Below are 15,310 nucleotides of genomic sequence, written 5' to 3'. Positions count from 1 at the left end.
TTAATAAAAAAGTTAACATTATGTATGCTCGCTTTTCAGAGAGAGAGAGAGAGAGAGAGAGAGAGAGAGAGAGAGAGAGAGAGAGAGAGAGAAGCCATTGAGAATGTCATTTGTCTCACAAAACATAATTGCATGAAAAGGCAAAGGTGAGATAAAAGGTGTTCTAAAATATTGACTAAATTATTCATGTTCACATTTCAAAGAATCGGTATAACACAAAATTAGTTTCTTTATGTTATAAAAAATGTAAAAAATAAATAGAGACTAGATAGAAATTTTTTATGGTTCGGCTATGCCTACTCTACGGGCGAATAGGATCAAAACTTCACTATCATAGGAGAAATTATAATATGATATGGAACCGGCCTTGTACAAAATATCTTTATTTTCTCTTTATCCCTTCTTCATTTTATCTCTCCTCTTTTCTTATCTTCGTTATATGTTTACTTACATGGAAGCATCAAATGTGTGTCCCAAATGAGAATGGGAGGATGTCTTTTTATAGGCAATATGGATAGTTAAACATTTATTGGGAGAAAAATCTAAGGGTTGGAAGATGGAGTGACATACACTTTATAAGTACAAACATATGGGTCATGTTCACATAGGACATGAATTAGTGCAAATATTTGTGGCAGGTTCATAGTTGACATAGGAAACATCCACCTATATTTTATAACACTCCCCCACCCATATATTAATTCCTTTTACTAAGATCTTTAAGAGACCTCATTTTGATAAGATGAACCAATTTCTTGAATGTTATAGTAGGTAAAGTTTTGGTGAACAAATATGTTAGATTATTACTTGATCAGATCTATTGAACATCTATATCACCATTTTTAGGGAGTTCATGTGTATAGAATAATTTTGGAGAGATATGCTTTGTTTTGTCAACCTTTATGTATCCTCCCCTTAGTTGAATTATACATGCAGCATTGTCTTTATATAAAACTATTGGAATATCTTTGATTTATTGAAGACCACAATTTGCTTGGATATGAGAAATCATTGATCTGAGCCACACGCATTCTCTACTAGCTTCATGGATAGCTAGTGTTTTAAAATGATTAGAGGATGTTGCTGTAATCATCTGTTTTACTGATTTCCAAGATATAACAGTTTTTTCGTAAAAAAAATACATATCCAGTTTGAGATTTAGCATTGTAAGGATCAGATAGATATCCAGTATCTATATATCCTACTAATTGAGATTTGGAATCAAATGAGTATAATAGACTCAAATCAGATGTACCTCTCAAATAGCGCAGAATGTGCTTAATTCCATTCTAATGCTGCCGAGTAGGAGCAAAATTGTATCTTACTAGTAGATTTACAGCAAATGCAATGTCAAGTCTTGTACAATTGACCTGATACATTAGAGAGCCAATAACACTTAAATATGGAACTTCAAAACCAAGTAATTCTTCCCCCTCATCATGAGATCGAAATGGATCCTTTTTAACATCAAGTGGTCACACCATCATTGGAGATCCCAAAGAATGAACTTTGTCCTATAAAATTGCCTTAATACCTTTTTAGTATATTTAAATTAATGAACAAGAATTCCAACATTTACATGTTGAATCTGTAGGCCAAGACAATATTTTGTCTTTCCTAAATCTTTCATTTCAAATTTTGCCATTTAATAATTAACAGCAAATCTGGATTCTGATCTTTTAATAAAAATGATGGACAAATCAAATCATTTATGAATCACTCTTTCACATGGTACTCACTTAGTCGATTGTACCATATGCGTCCAAATTGCTTAGTCCATATAAAGAACGTGGGAATTTAATTGAATATAAATTTTTAGGCTTTGCTTCAGGCAATTTAAATCCTTCAAGAATTTTCATATAAATTTCATTATCTAACGTTCCATATGGGTATGTTGTTACTACGTACATAAGATGCATGCTCAGTCGTTCGGCAACTGCTAGCCCAATTAAAAATCTGAATGTGATTGTAACGCCCCGAACCCTTAAACCCGGGTCCGGCGCGTTATACCTGATAAAATCCCTAATAATCCATAATATACGCAGCAGAAAACATAACCATAGTCTCCATATAACATAATACCAGAGTTTACTAATTCTAACTACCAACCATAATAAATTAATCATTCACCAGTATTCAAATATATACATGTCTCTAAAACATTATCCACTAATACCAGTAAGTTTTACAACTATCATTTCATAACTGAATTAAAATATAAAGACATAAAACATAAAATATACATATCAGAATTAACATAAAAATATACCCTTTTTCTTATATCTTTCAAAAATGTTATAAAATCTCGAGCTCTCAAAGTTCGATCCTGAGAAATCCTAAAAAAAATGAATTCATATTCGGGTGAGATACATCTCAGTAAGAGAAGAAACAATATATTAAAACAATGTGTGGCCAACATGAGTTTATATATGACATATTATTTAACATTTGAAAATCGTTAACATAATTTTTGAAATCATTCCCTGAACCTAATCAATCACATACAAATGTTTAACCCACGAGATTACCCGAGAATAGGGGTGATTACTCGCCCATACAAGTAGCACCCCTCTGCTCTAATACCTAGACAACCCAAAGGTCGCAGTTAAAGCGTACCAAGGTACTCACCTTACTCAGTAAGCCCTCAAGTGATAAATTAATCTCGTACTCATGCATTCAACAATAGTTTACCAGCAAAGGCCCTAAGGATAGGGAATTCTACCCGCCCATACAAGTAGGTTCCCTCTGCCCTAATGCGTTATGCAGCTACTGCCACATCTGAAACTACTAGTGCACTCGCCTTACTCAACAAGCCCTCAAGCGAAAGGTACGCCTCGCCCAAACGTAACATGTTCTACGTACATATATACTTCTAATATCATAATACATCATTCTTTTCTGTCATTATACATTCATGCACATTCATTCCTGTTCATAACTTAACTTTGCATTTCGTTTCACTTTAAGTGGCTCTTTTCCATATGTATCATTTACCTTGGTCATTTCATTTCATTGTCATTTCATCGTCATTTCATTTCATAACATTTTCATTTCATTCCTTCGTACTACAGCTGGTAGTCTACGTAGAAACGTGCTAAATCTGCTAACAGAACTCCTTTTAGCTGTCATTAGTTAGTCTACACAGAAGTGTACTAGATCTGCTAACATGGCTATCTTTCAGTTGTCTTACATTTACATGGTTGCATTTAACACACACATGCAATATTGTCCATATCATATTTTATTTTCATTGCTTTACTTACTTAACCTGCATCTCATACATTTAACATATATTTTCACACATCATTCTATTTACTCATGCCACACAATTTAGTAATAAAATTCATACACTGCTTGTAAAATAAGTCAACCAACATTTAATATTTATATACTGAAAATACCTTTCATTCCTTACATAATTACACTGAAAATATTTTTCCAATTTCATCTGTTCATTTTCGCATATACATATCTAATAAACATCCATAAACTTAAAAAATATATATAATTTAAATGGCTGGCATTTTACCCATACTGAAAAATTACACGTACATATAACACAATTTATTTTTCATTTAAATTCATAAAAATTTTGATTTAATATATATTTTTTCTCTTACCTAGTTTCTTGAACTACGCCAACAAGGACTCCGAAAAATACCTGTGGTACTCACCCGAACCCTGAAATTAAATTCCAAGTTCCAATAAATTATTTCTGAATAAAATATTAATTTAATACTTCTTAGGGCCATAATTCCTAAATAAATAATAAAACCCTTAAATTTAGCCAAATTGCCAAATTTTGCAAATCTCATTCTCGCTTTGGAGTAGGGCTTAAAAAATCCCAATTGACAAATTACCTACGTCAAAATGACGGTGACAATGACTAGGACCCCGTGGTGGTGTCCGTTCATCGATTTAATCACATATTAATAATGAAATTGAGAAAATGAGAAAAAATTACCTTTCCCCAGGAGCAGTGCCTAAACCGTTCCCATGAAAAATTTGCTCCAGTAAAAATGTCGGCAGCGGAACCAGGATTCCAACGACACCTTCCATTTCCCGATCCATCGCAAACTCACCGAGTGATTGAGAGAAAGAGAGAGATGGAGACAGAGGTGGCTGGCACGCACGTAGGAAAGTTTCAGGGGGGGTGTGACCGCCTGACATATTCTCCTTTCTTCTTCTTCCTTCTTCTTCTTTCTTCTTTCTTTCTTCTTTCTTCTTATCCTCTTCTGTCAGTAACTTTATATATATATATATTATAATAACTTGCTTATATATATATCATTCTAATTAGTTTTTTTTTATATTTTTAAATCCAATGTAAAAATATTTAATTTAATAAATAATTTTTGAATTTTTGAATTTATCTTAATTTAATTTAATTTCTTTAAATATTATTATTATTATTATTTTTCCCACGCCATTCCTTTTATTTATTTATCTGTTATTTTATTTTTTTTTCTAAATCATTTTAATCCTTTTAAATTTCCGGGTTTTTACAGTGATTCCATCCATTATGAGAAAATATGTCTCCTCATAATCAATTTCTTGTTTTCGCGAGAAACTTTATGCCACAACCCTTCCTTTATATTAAGTAATTTCATTATTTTTATTTCGCTTGCGCACAAATACCTATTTGTATCCAACGTGTTGGATATCTTCTAGTGTTTAGACTATAGGTCCAAAAACTTTTTTTTTTTTTTATAGAGAATTTAATTCTGATGTGATGGTCTCTTTTCATTTTGGTCAATCACTTCTATATCAACATTCATTAACAGATTTAGGTTCAGGATCCTCATTACTTCTAGTAATGTCAGCTGCTACTGCATATGCAAATGTGTTGTTGACTACAACTTTATTTCTATCCCACATTCTCTTGTGTAATGAATTGAGATCTCATTTTTATTTCCAGGTACCTATCCCTTTTCAAGGGATGTCTCTTGAGGAGGTTCCTCTTTAGGAGGTTTTACAATAGGGATTTCATTTTCAGGAGAAATAGGATTGTGAATGTTGAATGGATTATCCACCTCTGTAACCTCTTCTAGAGTATTTACAGATTTCAATCTTCTCCTTTTGGGAGTTTTATCTTTTACACCAATAGACCTTCCACACTTAACTTGTGGTTTAGGTTCATTAGCCAATTGTTGTCATTCAAAGACATTAATATGTGCTAGAATATTTGCAGCAGGTTTATGAGATTTTAGTATGACCTTGGTATCTACAAAAGAATCTAGTAATTGATTTGCAATCCCTTTCAAATGGACAATCTTCTGAACTTCAAGTTCACTTTGATTTGTGTGAGAATCTAAATGAGATAAATTCATGACATTTCATGTGATTTCATGTTGTACTTTAGGCACTAATTTAGCTCCTCTTAATATAGGGAAAACTGCTTCATCAAAATGACAATCTTGAAATCGTGCTTTAAACAAATCACATGTTGAAGGTTCAAAATATCTAATAATAGAAGGGGAATCAAAACCAACATAAATATCAAGCTTACGTTAAGCACAAATTTTAGTTCTTTGAGGCGGGGCAATAGGAACATATATTGCATAACCAAAAATTCTTAAATAAGAAATATCAGGTTATTGCCCAGAAACTAATTGCATGGGTGAAAGATTGTTATAAGCAGTTGGCCTTATACGAACTAAACATGTAGCATGATGGATAGCATGTCCCCAAACAGATAAAAGCAATTTGGTTTTCATAATCATAAGTCTAGCAATGAGTTAAAGTCTCTTAATAAAAGATTCAGCTAAACCATTTTGTGTATGGGTATGAGCAACGTAATGTTCAACATCTATTCAAAGTGACATGCAATAGTTAACAAAAATTTAGGATGTAAATTCACCAGCATTGTCCAAACGAATTGATTTAATTGGATAATCATGAAAATGAGCTCGTAATCTAATCACTTGAGAAAGAAGTCTAGAAAATGCAATATTACGAGTAGAAAGTAGAGAAACAAGTGACCATCTAATAGATGCATCAATTAAGACCATAAAATATCTAAATTGTCCAGATGGTGGATGTATTGGTTCGCATATATCACCATGAATTTTCTGTAAGAAATTGGGTGATTCAAGACTTACTTTTGAAACGGATGGTTTGACAATTAATTTCCCTTGAGAGCAAGCAGTACGCATGAAATCATTTGATAAAAGAATCTTCTGATTCTTTAGTGGATGACCATGTGAATTCTCAATGATTCTACACAACATTACATCTCCAGGATGTCCAAGATGATCATGCCAAAGTGTAAATAACTTTGGGTCATTGCACTTCTGAAACAAGACATTATATGATTCAACTACTTTAATCTTTGTATAATATAATCTAGAATATAAAGTTGACAATTTTTCTAAAATTTGTTTCTTTCCAAAAACAATAGAAGTAATATAAAGGAATTTTTTACTACCTTCAGTTGTAGTTTCAATGTGATATCCATTAAGTCTTAAATCGTTAAAGCTTAACAGATTTCTTCTGAATCTATTAAACTATAAAATTTCATCAATTTGTAATAAAGTACCATTGGGTAACTTTATATTAGTTCTTCCGCAACCTTCAATCAAATTTTTAAAACTAGATATTGTATTAACATTTGTTAAAGATATATTCAAGTAATGGAAATATTTTCTATCTCGAAAAATTGTGTACGTTGTAGTACTGTCAGATAAACAAACTTCTTCCAAAGACATCTTAGAATCAATCAAAACTTCAAGACAATTCACACTACAACAAATATTTTAAAAACTCATTACTATAACTATAATTGATTATAGCAGCAATTTATTTATAATCAAAATACAATATTACTTACTATCTATCTTAAAATATTATATCATTATTTTCATTTGGATTTACAAGGAAACTAGCAACATTAAGATAAATAGAGTTGGATGGTCTAGTATTAAGATCTATTGGAACAACATTATTAGCAAAATTTGTTTCACCCTCTTTACTCTTTCCTTTTTCTTTTATAGATGCTTGGTATAGATCTACCAAGTGCCTGAGCGTACGATAGGTATGTAACCAATGACCTTTTCCTCCACATTTGTAACATTTAGTTTCATGTTGCCTAGGTTGCTGATTTTGATAATTTACCCGCTTCTGGTGGCCATCCCTCTTCTAGGGATTATCCCTCTTCTAGGGGATTACAACCTCACGTTGATGTCAGTGATTATTTCGACTACGGCCACGACCATACCCACGACCATGCATGCGACCTTGTCCTTGACCACAAGATGTATTCATATTCATTTCAGGGAATGGGGTCAAACCAGTTGGACGAGTTTGGTGATTTTTCATCAAAAGCTCGTTATTTTGCTCAGCGACAAAAAGACATGATATTAGTTCAGAAAATTTAGTAAATTTTCTCTCCCTATATTGCTGCCGCAGGAGTACATTAATGGGATAGAAAGTAGTAAAAGTTTTTTCTAACATGTCTTCATCAGTCATATTTTCACCACATAATTTAAAAGTAGTAAATTTTACGTCATCTATGATGGCTCGGTCCTCTACTCCTCCAGCAGACTCATAGTCGTCCACCATCTCTCAGTTTCACCTGCTAGCTGAAATGTAGCATAGAGAACCCTTTGTTCGTCTGTGCAGTGCAGAACTTTCAGTATCTTCTCCGTCTTCTGTACCCAGTTCTCAGCCACTATTAGGTCAGATCTTCCAGTGAATGTTAGAGGATGCATGCGGGTAAATTTCTCGATAGTGCAACCCGCAGCAATAGGTGGACGTTCCCGTCCCCTAACACTGCGCCCAATCTCCTACAAGACCTACTCAGTCAAGCCTCGAGGCACGACAGGAGACCCATCGCTCGAAGTCCCCTACGAGCTACCGTCTAAGTTGTTATCCTTGGGTTCCATTCCGAAAACAAGATCAGAATAGATTAGTATTCCCATGTCATAGCACAATTAACACAATCCTTGTAAAATAATCATGTTAACATCTAAACTCTCGGGTCTAGGTCTGCCTCACCGCATCGACACGAAACCATCAATGGTTTGTCATGGTTTTACTGAAATCGTCATTCCAGGAAAAACACAAAACACCATCAATGAATTCCTGTCTAGCTACAAGACAACCCTCGACCCACTCTACCTATATCTCAATCTACCCATTCCTTACATTCATATACTATGGTATGTTCACCTAATCAAGCCTAACCAAGTCTACAAGACCGAACAACCTGGTTAGCTATGATACCAAACTGTCATGCCTCGAACCCCGAAAATGGGCCCTAGGGTGTGATATGAGAACCTAACCTATATCTGTATCATACAAACATCCATGATACCAATAAATATGAGGGTCCAACTCGATAGGGTTCGCGGATACCCTACTCACAACCACTATTCACATGAATAACGCAGCGGAACATATTTTAACCTATATTACATTCATTCATACCAGAGTACTAAGTCTGTCATAATACAAAACATTAACCCAAGGTATCTAACATAATCCAAAATGACATCCCGGGTAAAGTTCAGTACTCACAACAGTACTTCAAAAACTAACAGAATGCTATGCTAAAAAACCCTCTAGAACGCTAGGTTTGGCTACCTGAAGGACCTGAAATAGATTTGTATGATTGGCGTGAGACACTTTTCAGTAAGGGAGAATCAGGTTATATCAGTGTGCAGGCACATGAGTGTTATTCCAATAAGAAACAAAGCATTTCACATTTGTAGTATTTTTACAAATAGTTCCAGTATATTTCACAATCATCGGTATAATCCGGCAAACCGGCATGTTATTATTGACCAACAGTATTGAATCGGCATTCCACAACCCTCGATATTATCCAGCAAACCGACATGTCATTATTGATCCCATGGTATTGAACCGGCGTTTTAGTAACCATAATCCGACAAACCGACATGTCATTATTGACCCACGATATTGAACCGACACAAATCTAGTGTTTTCACACTCTTTGGCATAAACCAGTAATTTACGACCATTGGTATTAACTCGACATGTCTTACGACCCCACGGTATTAATTCGGAATGTCTCAACCCTACAGAATCAAATCGGTATGTCATTATTGACCGCACGGTAAAGAAGCCGGCATGTCAGTAACCACCATTCCTGAAAATAGTTTGGAACTTGAGTTCCTATATTCCATTTCAAACACATCACAACTCAATCATCACAAAATATCCTCTCCTGCCACATCTATTTGGATAATTAAACAATCATATGATAATTGATCTGGAAATACAGTTTAACATAGAATAAAGGTATGGTCATCTCTATACTTTAGTTTTATTCAAATAAACGATTTTCCAAAAGAAACGGAAACGATACCCGAAACCCTAATTTTCTCGAAAATCGCACATCCGAAAAATCGGCAATCTCACCTAGTGAAATTTTCCAAACAAGTGACCAAAACATCCGTATAAACATAACCTACAGTTCTACCATATCAAATTTTAAAAATAACTGATATAAACAAATCTCCTTACCTGTTCCCGAATATCGAAACACGACTTCAAACGGCTCGAAACAGCCACACGAATTTCCAAATCCTAAAACCGAAAGATTATACGTCAATATCACCCTATTTAGTAAAGATCTACAAGTCACTAGGATCGTTTCGACCCTTACCTCAACTTCAGGGCAAAAACTTGGAAATTCTCAAATCGAGATTCTACTCCGTAAGACTTGTAGAGATTCACCCATTGATCCATGTAGTAACGTTGGATCATTAATTCGAGCAACGAGCCACCCGAAATCTGAGAGAGAGAGAGAGAGAGAGAGAGAGAGAGAGAGAGAGAGAGAGAGAGAGAGAGAGAGAGTTATATAATAAACATAACTTAACCCTTAAGTAATCTAAAAATATCTCCTCCCAGATATTTATATATAAATATCTAAAAATATCTCCTCCACAATTTTTTTGTTCGGGTTACTACATCGTTTGTCCCTCTCTGTATTCTCTCTCTCTCTCTCTCTCTCTCTCTCTCTCTCTCTCTCTCTCTCTCTCTCAATTTCTCTTCCATTTCTCAGCCAAATTTAAGAATAGACATCATTCCCAGGTCTCAGTTCCGCTCTTCAATGAATTAACTAGATAAATTTCATTATCCACACGCCGTATGTACCACTCCAGGGTTAGGGTAAGTGACTATATTATGTCAGAATTTATTTTAAAATATGTCTGATTTAAATTAAGTACGTGAAATTAATTATATCTATTTTATTCAAATATGCAATTTTATTTAAATCTACTGAATATATATATATATATATATATATATGAATTTCACAAGCAAGTTATGGAGTTATAATTATTATATAAATTGTGTGATATGAGTTTATTTTATTTATTACATAATTGAGCAAGTTTGAATTTTATGGTATTATATTTATTACATGGCTGATTGAGAGTAATGATGAAAATTATTACAAATTTTATGTTGGGAAAATGATGAGATTTTTATGGTGATACATCTATTATGTGTTTGATTGTGGATAACGAACAAATTTGTGATTTTGTGCGAAATTATGCTTATTACGTATTTGATTGTGAATAATTATGAGATTTATTTACCAATTGTTTATTGGGGAAAATAATGAGATTGTGATAATATCTTTATTACATAAATTATATTTATATGTTTTAAGAACCCTAATGGTTCAAATATGGTGAATGCTCGATACTATAACTACAGGGGAATATGAGTGTAGCCATACTGTTGTAGAAGTGTTGACGGTGGATAGTCGATTTGGCCTGAGTAGGGTTGTTCACACATGTTTTTGAACTAGAATGTGATAGACAAATCGTACTTACAAACATAATATTTTGATTTAACTTTGGTCGATTGACCAAATTAAGTCCAGTTTTCGGACCACACAACTCGGTCATGCGGGTTAAACATGACATGCATAGGCCAAAATGGGAGTCTTTTATACATATTTATAAATTTATGTGATTAAAACCATTTATTAGGCCTAAGTTATGATTTGAAGGAAATTAAGTTTAATTTTATTCAATTGATTTACAATTGTTCAAATGCAGTTTTAACATTTATTATTATTAAATTATTTTTATACTAAAACTCATTTTAGCCACACACCGATAATAATTTAATCCTTACTTATTGAAGAGGTGTCTCACCCCAATTATTATTGAACATTTCAGATACCTTGAAGAGTATAGCTGAAATCAGAGTAATGTAGCGGAAGCGTGGATGGGATTGGAGATATTGTTATAATGAGATTATTTAGTACTCTAGTATAATAAATTTGAGGTCTTCCTCTGTATAAAATTCGGGTCACTACAGTTGGTATCAAAGCAAATTTTCGGGATGTCTCAGTTGGTATAAGAGCAAAAATTTGGTACATCACAATTTGGGTGAGTTAATTAGCATGAAATCCCTCAACACGCTATTTTTAGTGCCCAAAAAGAATAGGATATATGTTCTTTTGGACTATTTGCATTTTCATATGATTCTATTTGTTTATTTATGGCATTGAAAGATAAATTAAAGAATGTTCATATTCATAGTAAGTTAAGTGTAACTCCTATAAAAGATAAGATTAGGGAGGGACGAATCAAATGGTTTGAACACTTGCGATATAGGTCACATAGTGCGTCAGCGTGGAAGAGTTAATTAGTACGAGGGGTAGTAGAAGGGGTAGGAATAAACCTAAAATAACTTGGAATGAGATAGTAAGAATTTAATAGCTCTCAATTTATCAAAAGAAATGATTCATGATTGTATAAATTGATGGAAAAATATTCATGCATCCGACCTCACCTAGTGAGACTGAAGGCTTGGTTTTGTTGCTGTTTGTTGTACACTAGGCCAAGTCAAGGTATCAAGTCAACATTTGGAATGGTATTTGGAGCTCTAACAAGAGGTGTTGCACCGAATGATTGTGTGGATGGGCATTTAGTTTTGCCTTGAGATGAATTTTGGGGCAGTAGGTTAGGTGAGGGTGGTATAATTACGCAAGCCAACCAATGGCCATCCTGTCGCATCCATTAGCATCCCCAACTATATTTTATACTTCTACATGTATTTAATATTTCATACCTGCATTTTAATCAAGTTGGACTTAAGTTTTAAAAATTATAACTAACCTAACGTTGAGTCCAGAAATTGTAAGACCCACGGGAAGTCAAATTCAAGAATCCCACCGTGTCATATAGACCCAACTGATATATATCCCTACTTCTGACTGCTATTTGATCCAACCTCACTTTACAGCCTTCTCACTTTGGATCTCAGTTTTGCATTAATATTATGGCTCCATAAGAATGCAAAGGTGAATGAAAATCAATAGCTCAAACTGGCAAGCACAAAAAATGAAAAACAAAAACCAACAACGACGACAACGAGCATCTTGGCCTAATAGATTCAAATCACTATGTTAGAAAATCAAAAGAACCGTTTTCAAGATTTAATACAATGATGTGCAAAAATGTTCCTATATGGATGAAGCAGCTACTAGTGCAGTGTCCATATATGTGGCCAACATTAGCTAAAATGCAATAGCTATTGACACTACAAGAAGACTCAACAGTTTCAAAAGAAAAATGTGACAGAGTTGAGCCAAAAGCGACACACTCGCTGTGTCAAGGCAGAAATCCCAGAGCACAAAAAAGTTTCTTGTGTACACAATGGAAAATCAAGTAGAGATGAGGGTTTTTTTTTTTTTCGAAAGGGGGTGTTGATCAATATTGGTTAAGCATGTTAAAGGCCCTCAATGAAAGAGATGATAGCAAAAAAAAAACACCGCATTCAAATCCCCATACAGTTTGATAAAAAACTAGAGTCGAGATAAAAAAAGATTTTATTTTCCTCGAGTTTATTTTTTTCCCCTGGATTATTTTCTTGAATTGAAATGAGTTGCTACCATTGCTTTTAAGAAAGAAAACTAATTTTAAAAACCACAAGAAAATTAGCAGTCCAACCATCGCAAGAGAATATACAAGCCAAAGTCACTGTACATAGCAATAAAAATCAGCCGTCCAGCACAATGAGCAGCAATACTTACAAATTACAACAAAGAAATTTATGCACAGAAGCTGATCAAATGCAGTCCAAATCTCACTGACTAGAGAAGATTGTGCTCCGAAAGGCATATGCTGAGAACCACAATGGAAGAGTAGAACCATTTTTGACAGAGTACATTTCCTTCCAGACTCGGCTATTTCGATGATACAAGAGTATCTGCTTATGGGTTGCTAGGAAGACATATTCACCAGTCTGACTTATAGGGAAAATGCCAGGAACCATTCCTCTGATGCACCTAAGACTCACCTTGTCCACCATATGCCATTTTTCCCTCTCGTAGTCCCTCAACATCCAAATATTCATCCAAGCATCTGAAATCTGAATAATGGACAAGCACCCATCTGACTCCAACAAATAAACTCTGTTGCCAGATGCACAACTCACCTCCCCGGGAAGTGCCACCTTCCTCCAAATGTCATATTCCAAATCGAGTGCAAGTATCCAAGAACAACTTCCAGTCAACCAGTGCAGCAAACCATTCACATATACAACTTGGTTCCTATTCATATGGGTAAATTGATCATCTTGTAATGACACAAACTTCCTCCATTTATTTGACTCAGAATCAAACACCAAACATATAAAGGTTTGATCAGGCCGATGACCAAAAGATCGGTGATAACCTGCTAGCACAACACTAAATTTCTGTGCAGACAAATTACATGCCAAACCAACCAAAGTGGCTTCACCATCTGGATGGAATCTAGTCACAGGCCTTTCCCTACTCTTTGGAAGCAACTTAAATTCTCTAGTCATCGGATTACATACATAGTAAACACCCTTATCAGGAATGCTAGAGCAACACAACAATCCATTACATGAGGCTCTGACCTTCACTCTATCCTTCAAGAAATCCAAGGAAAATTCAGAAACACCCCTCAAATTGTCCACACAAATCAGACTCGATTTCGATTCCAAGGACTCAGTAACCTCCACCAACACCATTGGGGTCTTCACAGACACTTCATTGTATAGTTGAATAAAATACCTATCCGAAGACAATTTGTACCACAGTTTACACACAGACTTGCTTCTAAAGAGGGACTTAACGGGCAATCTGGCGAGAATTTGCAAAACAACTTCATCGGGGAAAGCCCCGGCATTTCTCGAACTCATGATTCGATTGCAGATGCGAACTTGGAAAGAAAAAATGTTTATGCACCCAGTTGCGAGAATCGACAGAGGGTTCGAAATCTGCTTTTACCTTTACGCACCCAGTCGCGCAAATCGAAAGGGGGTTAAAAATTTGCTTACCGGATGAAAAAAAATTCGAGGTGGGCCTTATAAAAGAACATAACTTGCTCGTGAATCAAGAGATTTTTCGCGCAATCCGCGATCGATGGCAGTTCTATAAGATGCCATTTTAACCCTAACCATGACGTGCTTGAATTGAAAACACGGGCTTCTTCACGCAATCGACAAAATTAGCACACGAGAATGGGATTCATTGGGCACTTGGGATCTGGGAAGAACACCAGTGGAGATTTGCAAAGATCAAAAATTTGATAAGGAAGCAGGAAATAAGAGAGGAGGAAAATGAAGGTAGAGGGGAAGAAATTGGAGATCCAGGGGCAGAGACATATGCCGTAAAAAAGAAATTTTTATTTTTAATTAATGGGAATCATGCCAGTCATGATCTGCGGTTGAGATGATGGGGCTGCAGTGGGACTTGACTGGACAGAACCGGACAGGACTATGATTATGTCCTTCAAGAACTTTCATATCACTTTCAAAAATTATACAAATAAAAATTAAAAATTAAAAATAAAAAATTTAAATAAAAAATGATATTTTATTTAATTAATATTTATAAAATCAAAGTAATTAAAAATTAATTAAAAAAATATTTAATTTCATCTTCAAATCAAATAATTTTATAAAAATATGATTAAAATAATAAAATTATAAAATAATACACATTAAAAAATATAACTATAAAAATAAAAATAATTATAATTATTTTACTTAATAATTTTGAATTTTACTTTATAATACAAATTTTATCACACTTAAATATTAGAAAATAGCAAAATATTTTGTATTTGACTTTACCATTTTTTTGAAATTTCTATATATTTTTATTTCAATTATATTTAAATTCAATAATCATTCATTTTTATTTTTGTTTAAAAGTGTAAAAAATGAATTATTTAATTCAAAAGAAATATTTTTTAAATACCAAAACTTATGATAATAGGCTGTCAAAATAATAAAAATTCATAAAAATATATTTTTAAATTATTTTTTTCCACAAATAACTAAAAAA

General features: G+C 33.8%; 1 protein-coding gene across 1 annotated transcript; it reads right to left on the bottom strand.

Moving 5' to 3' along the window:
- Positions 1 to 12,956: 12,956 nt before the first annotated feature.
- LOC131151719 (F-box protein At5g49610) lies at positions 12,957 to 14,709 on the bottom strand. Its single transcript, XM_058103099.1, has one exon. It carries the CDS (start codon positions 14,158 to 14,160, stop codon positions 13,078 to 13,080), a length of 1,083 nt encoding a protein of 360 aa, XP_057959082.1. The 5' UTR covers positions 14,161 to 14,709; the 3' UTR covers positions 12,957 to 13,077.
- Positions 14,710 to 15,310: the final 601 nt, after the last annotated feature.

The sequence above is a fragment of the Malania oleifera genome, chromosome 3, assembly GCF_029873635.1.
Source record: "Malania oleifera isolate guangnan ecotype guangnan chromosome 3, ASM2987363v1, whole genome shotgun sequence".
NCBI lineage: Eukaryota > Viridiplantae > Streptophyta > Magnoliopsida > Santalales > Ximeniaceae > Malania > Malania oleifera.
This window is presented reverse-complemented; position numbering and strand designations above follow the sequence as displayed.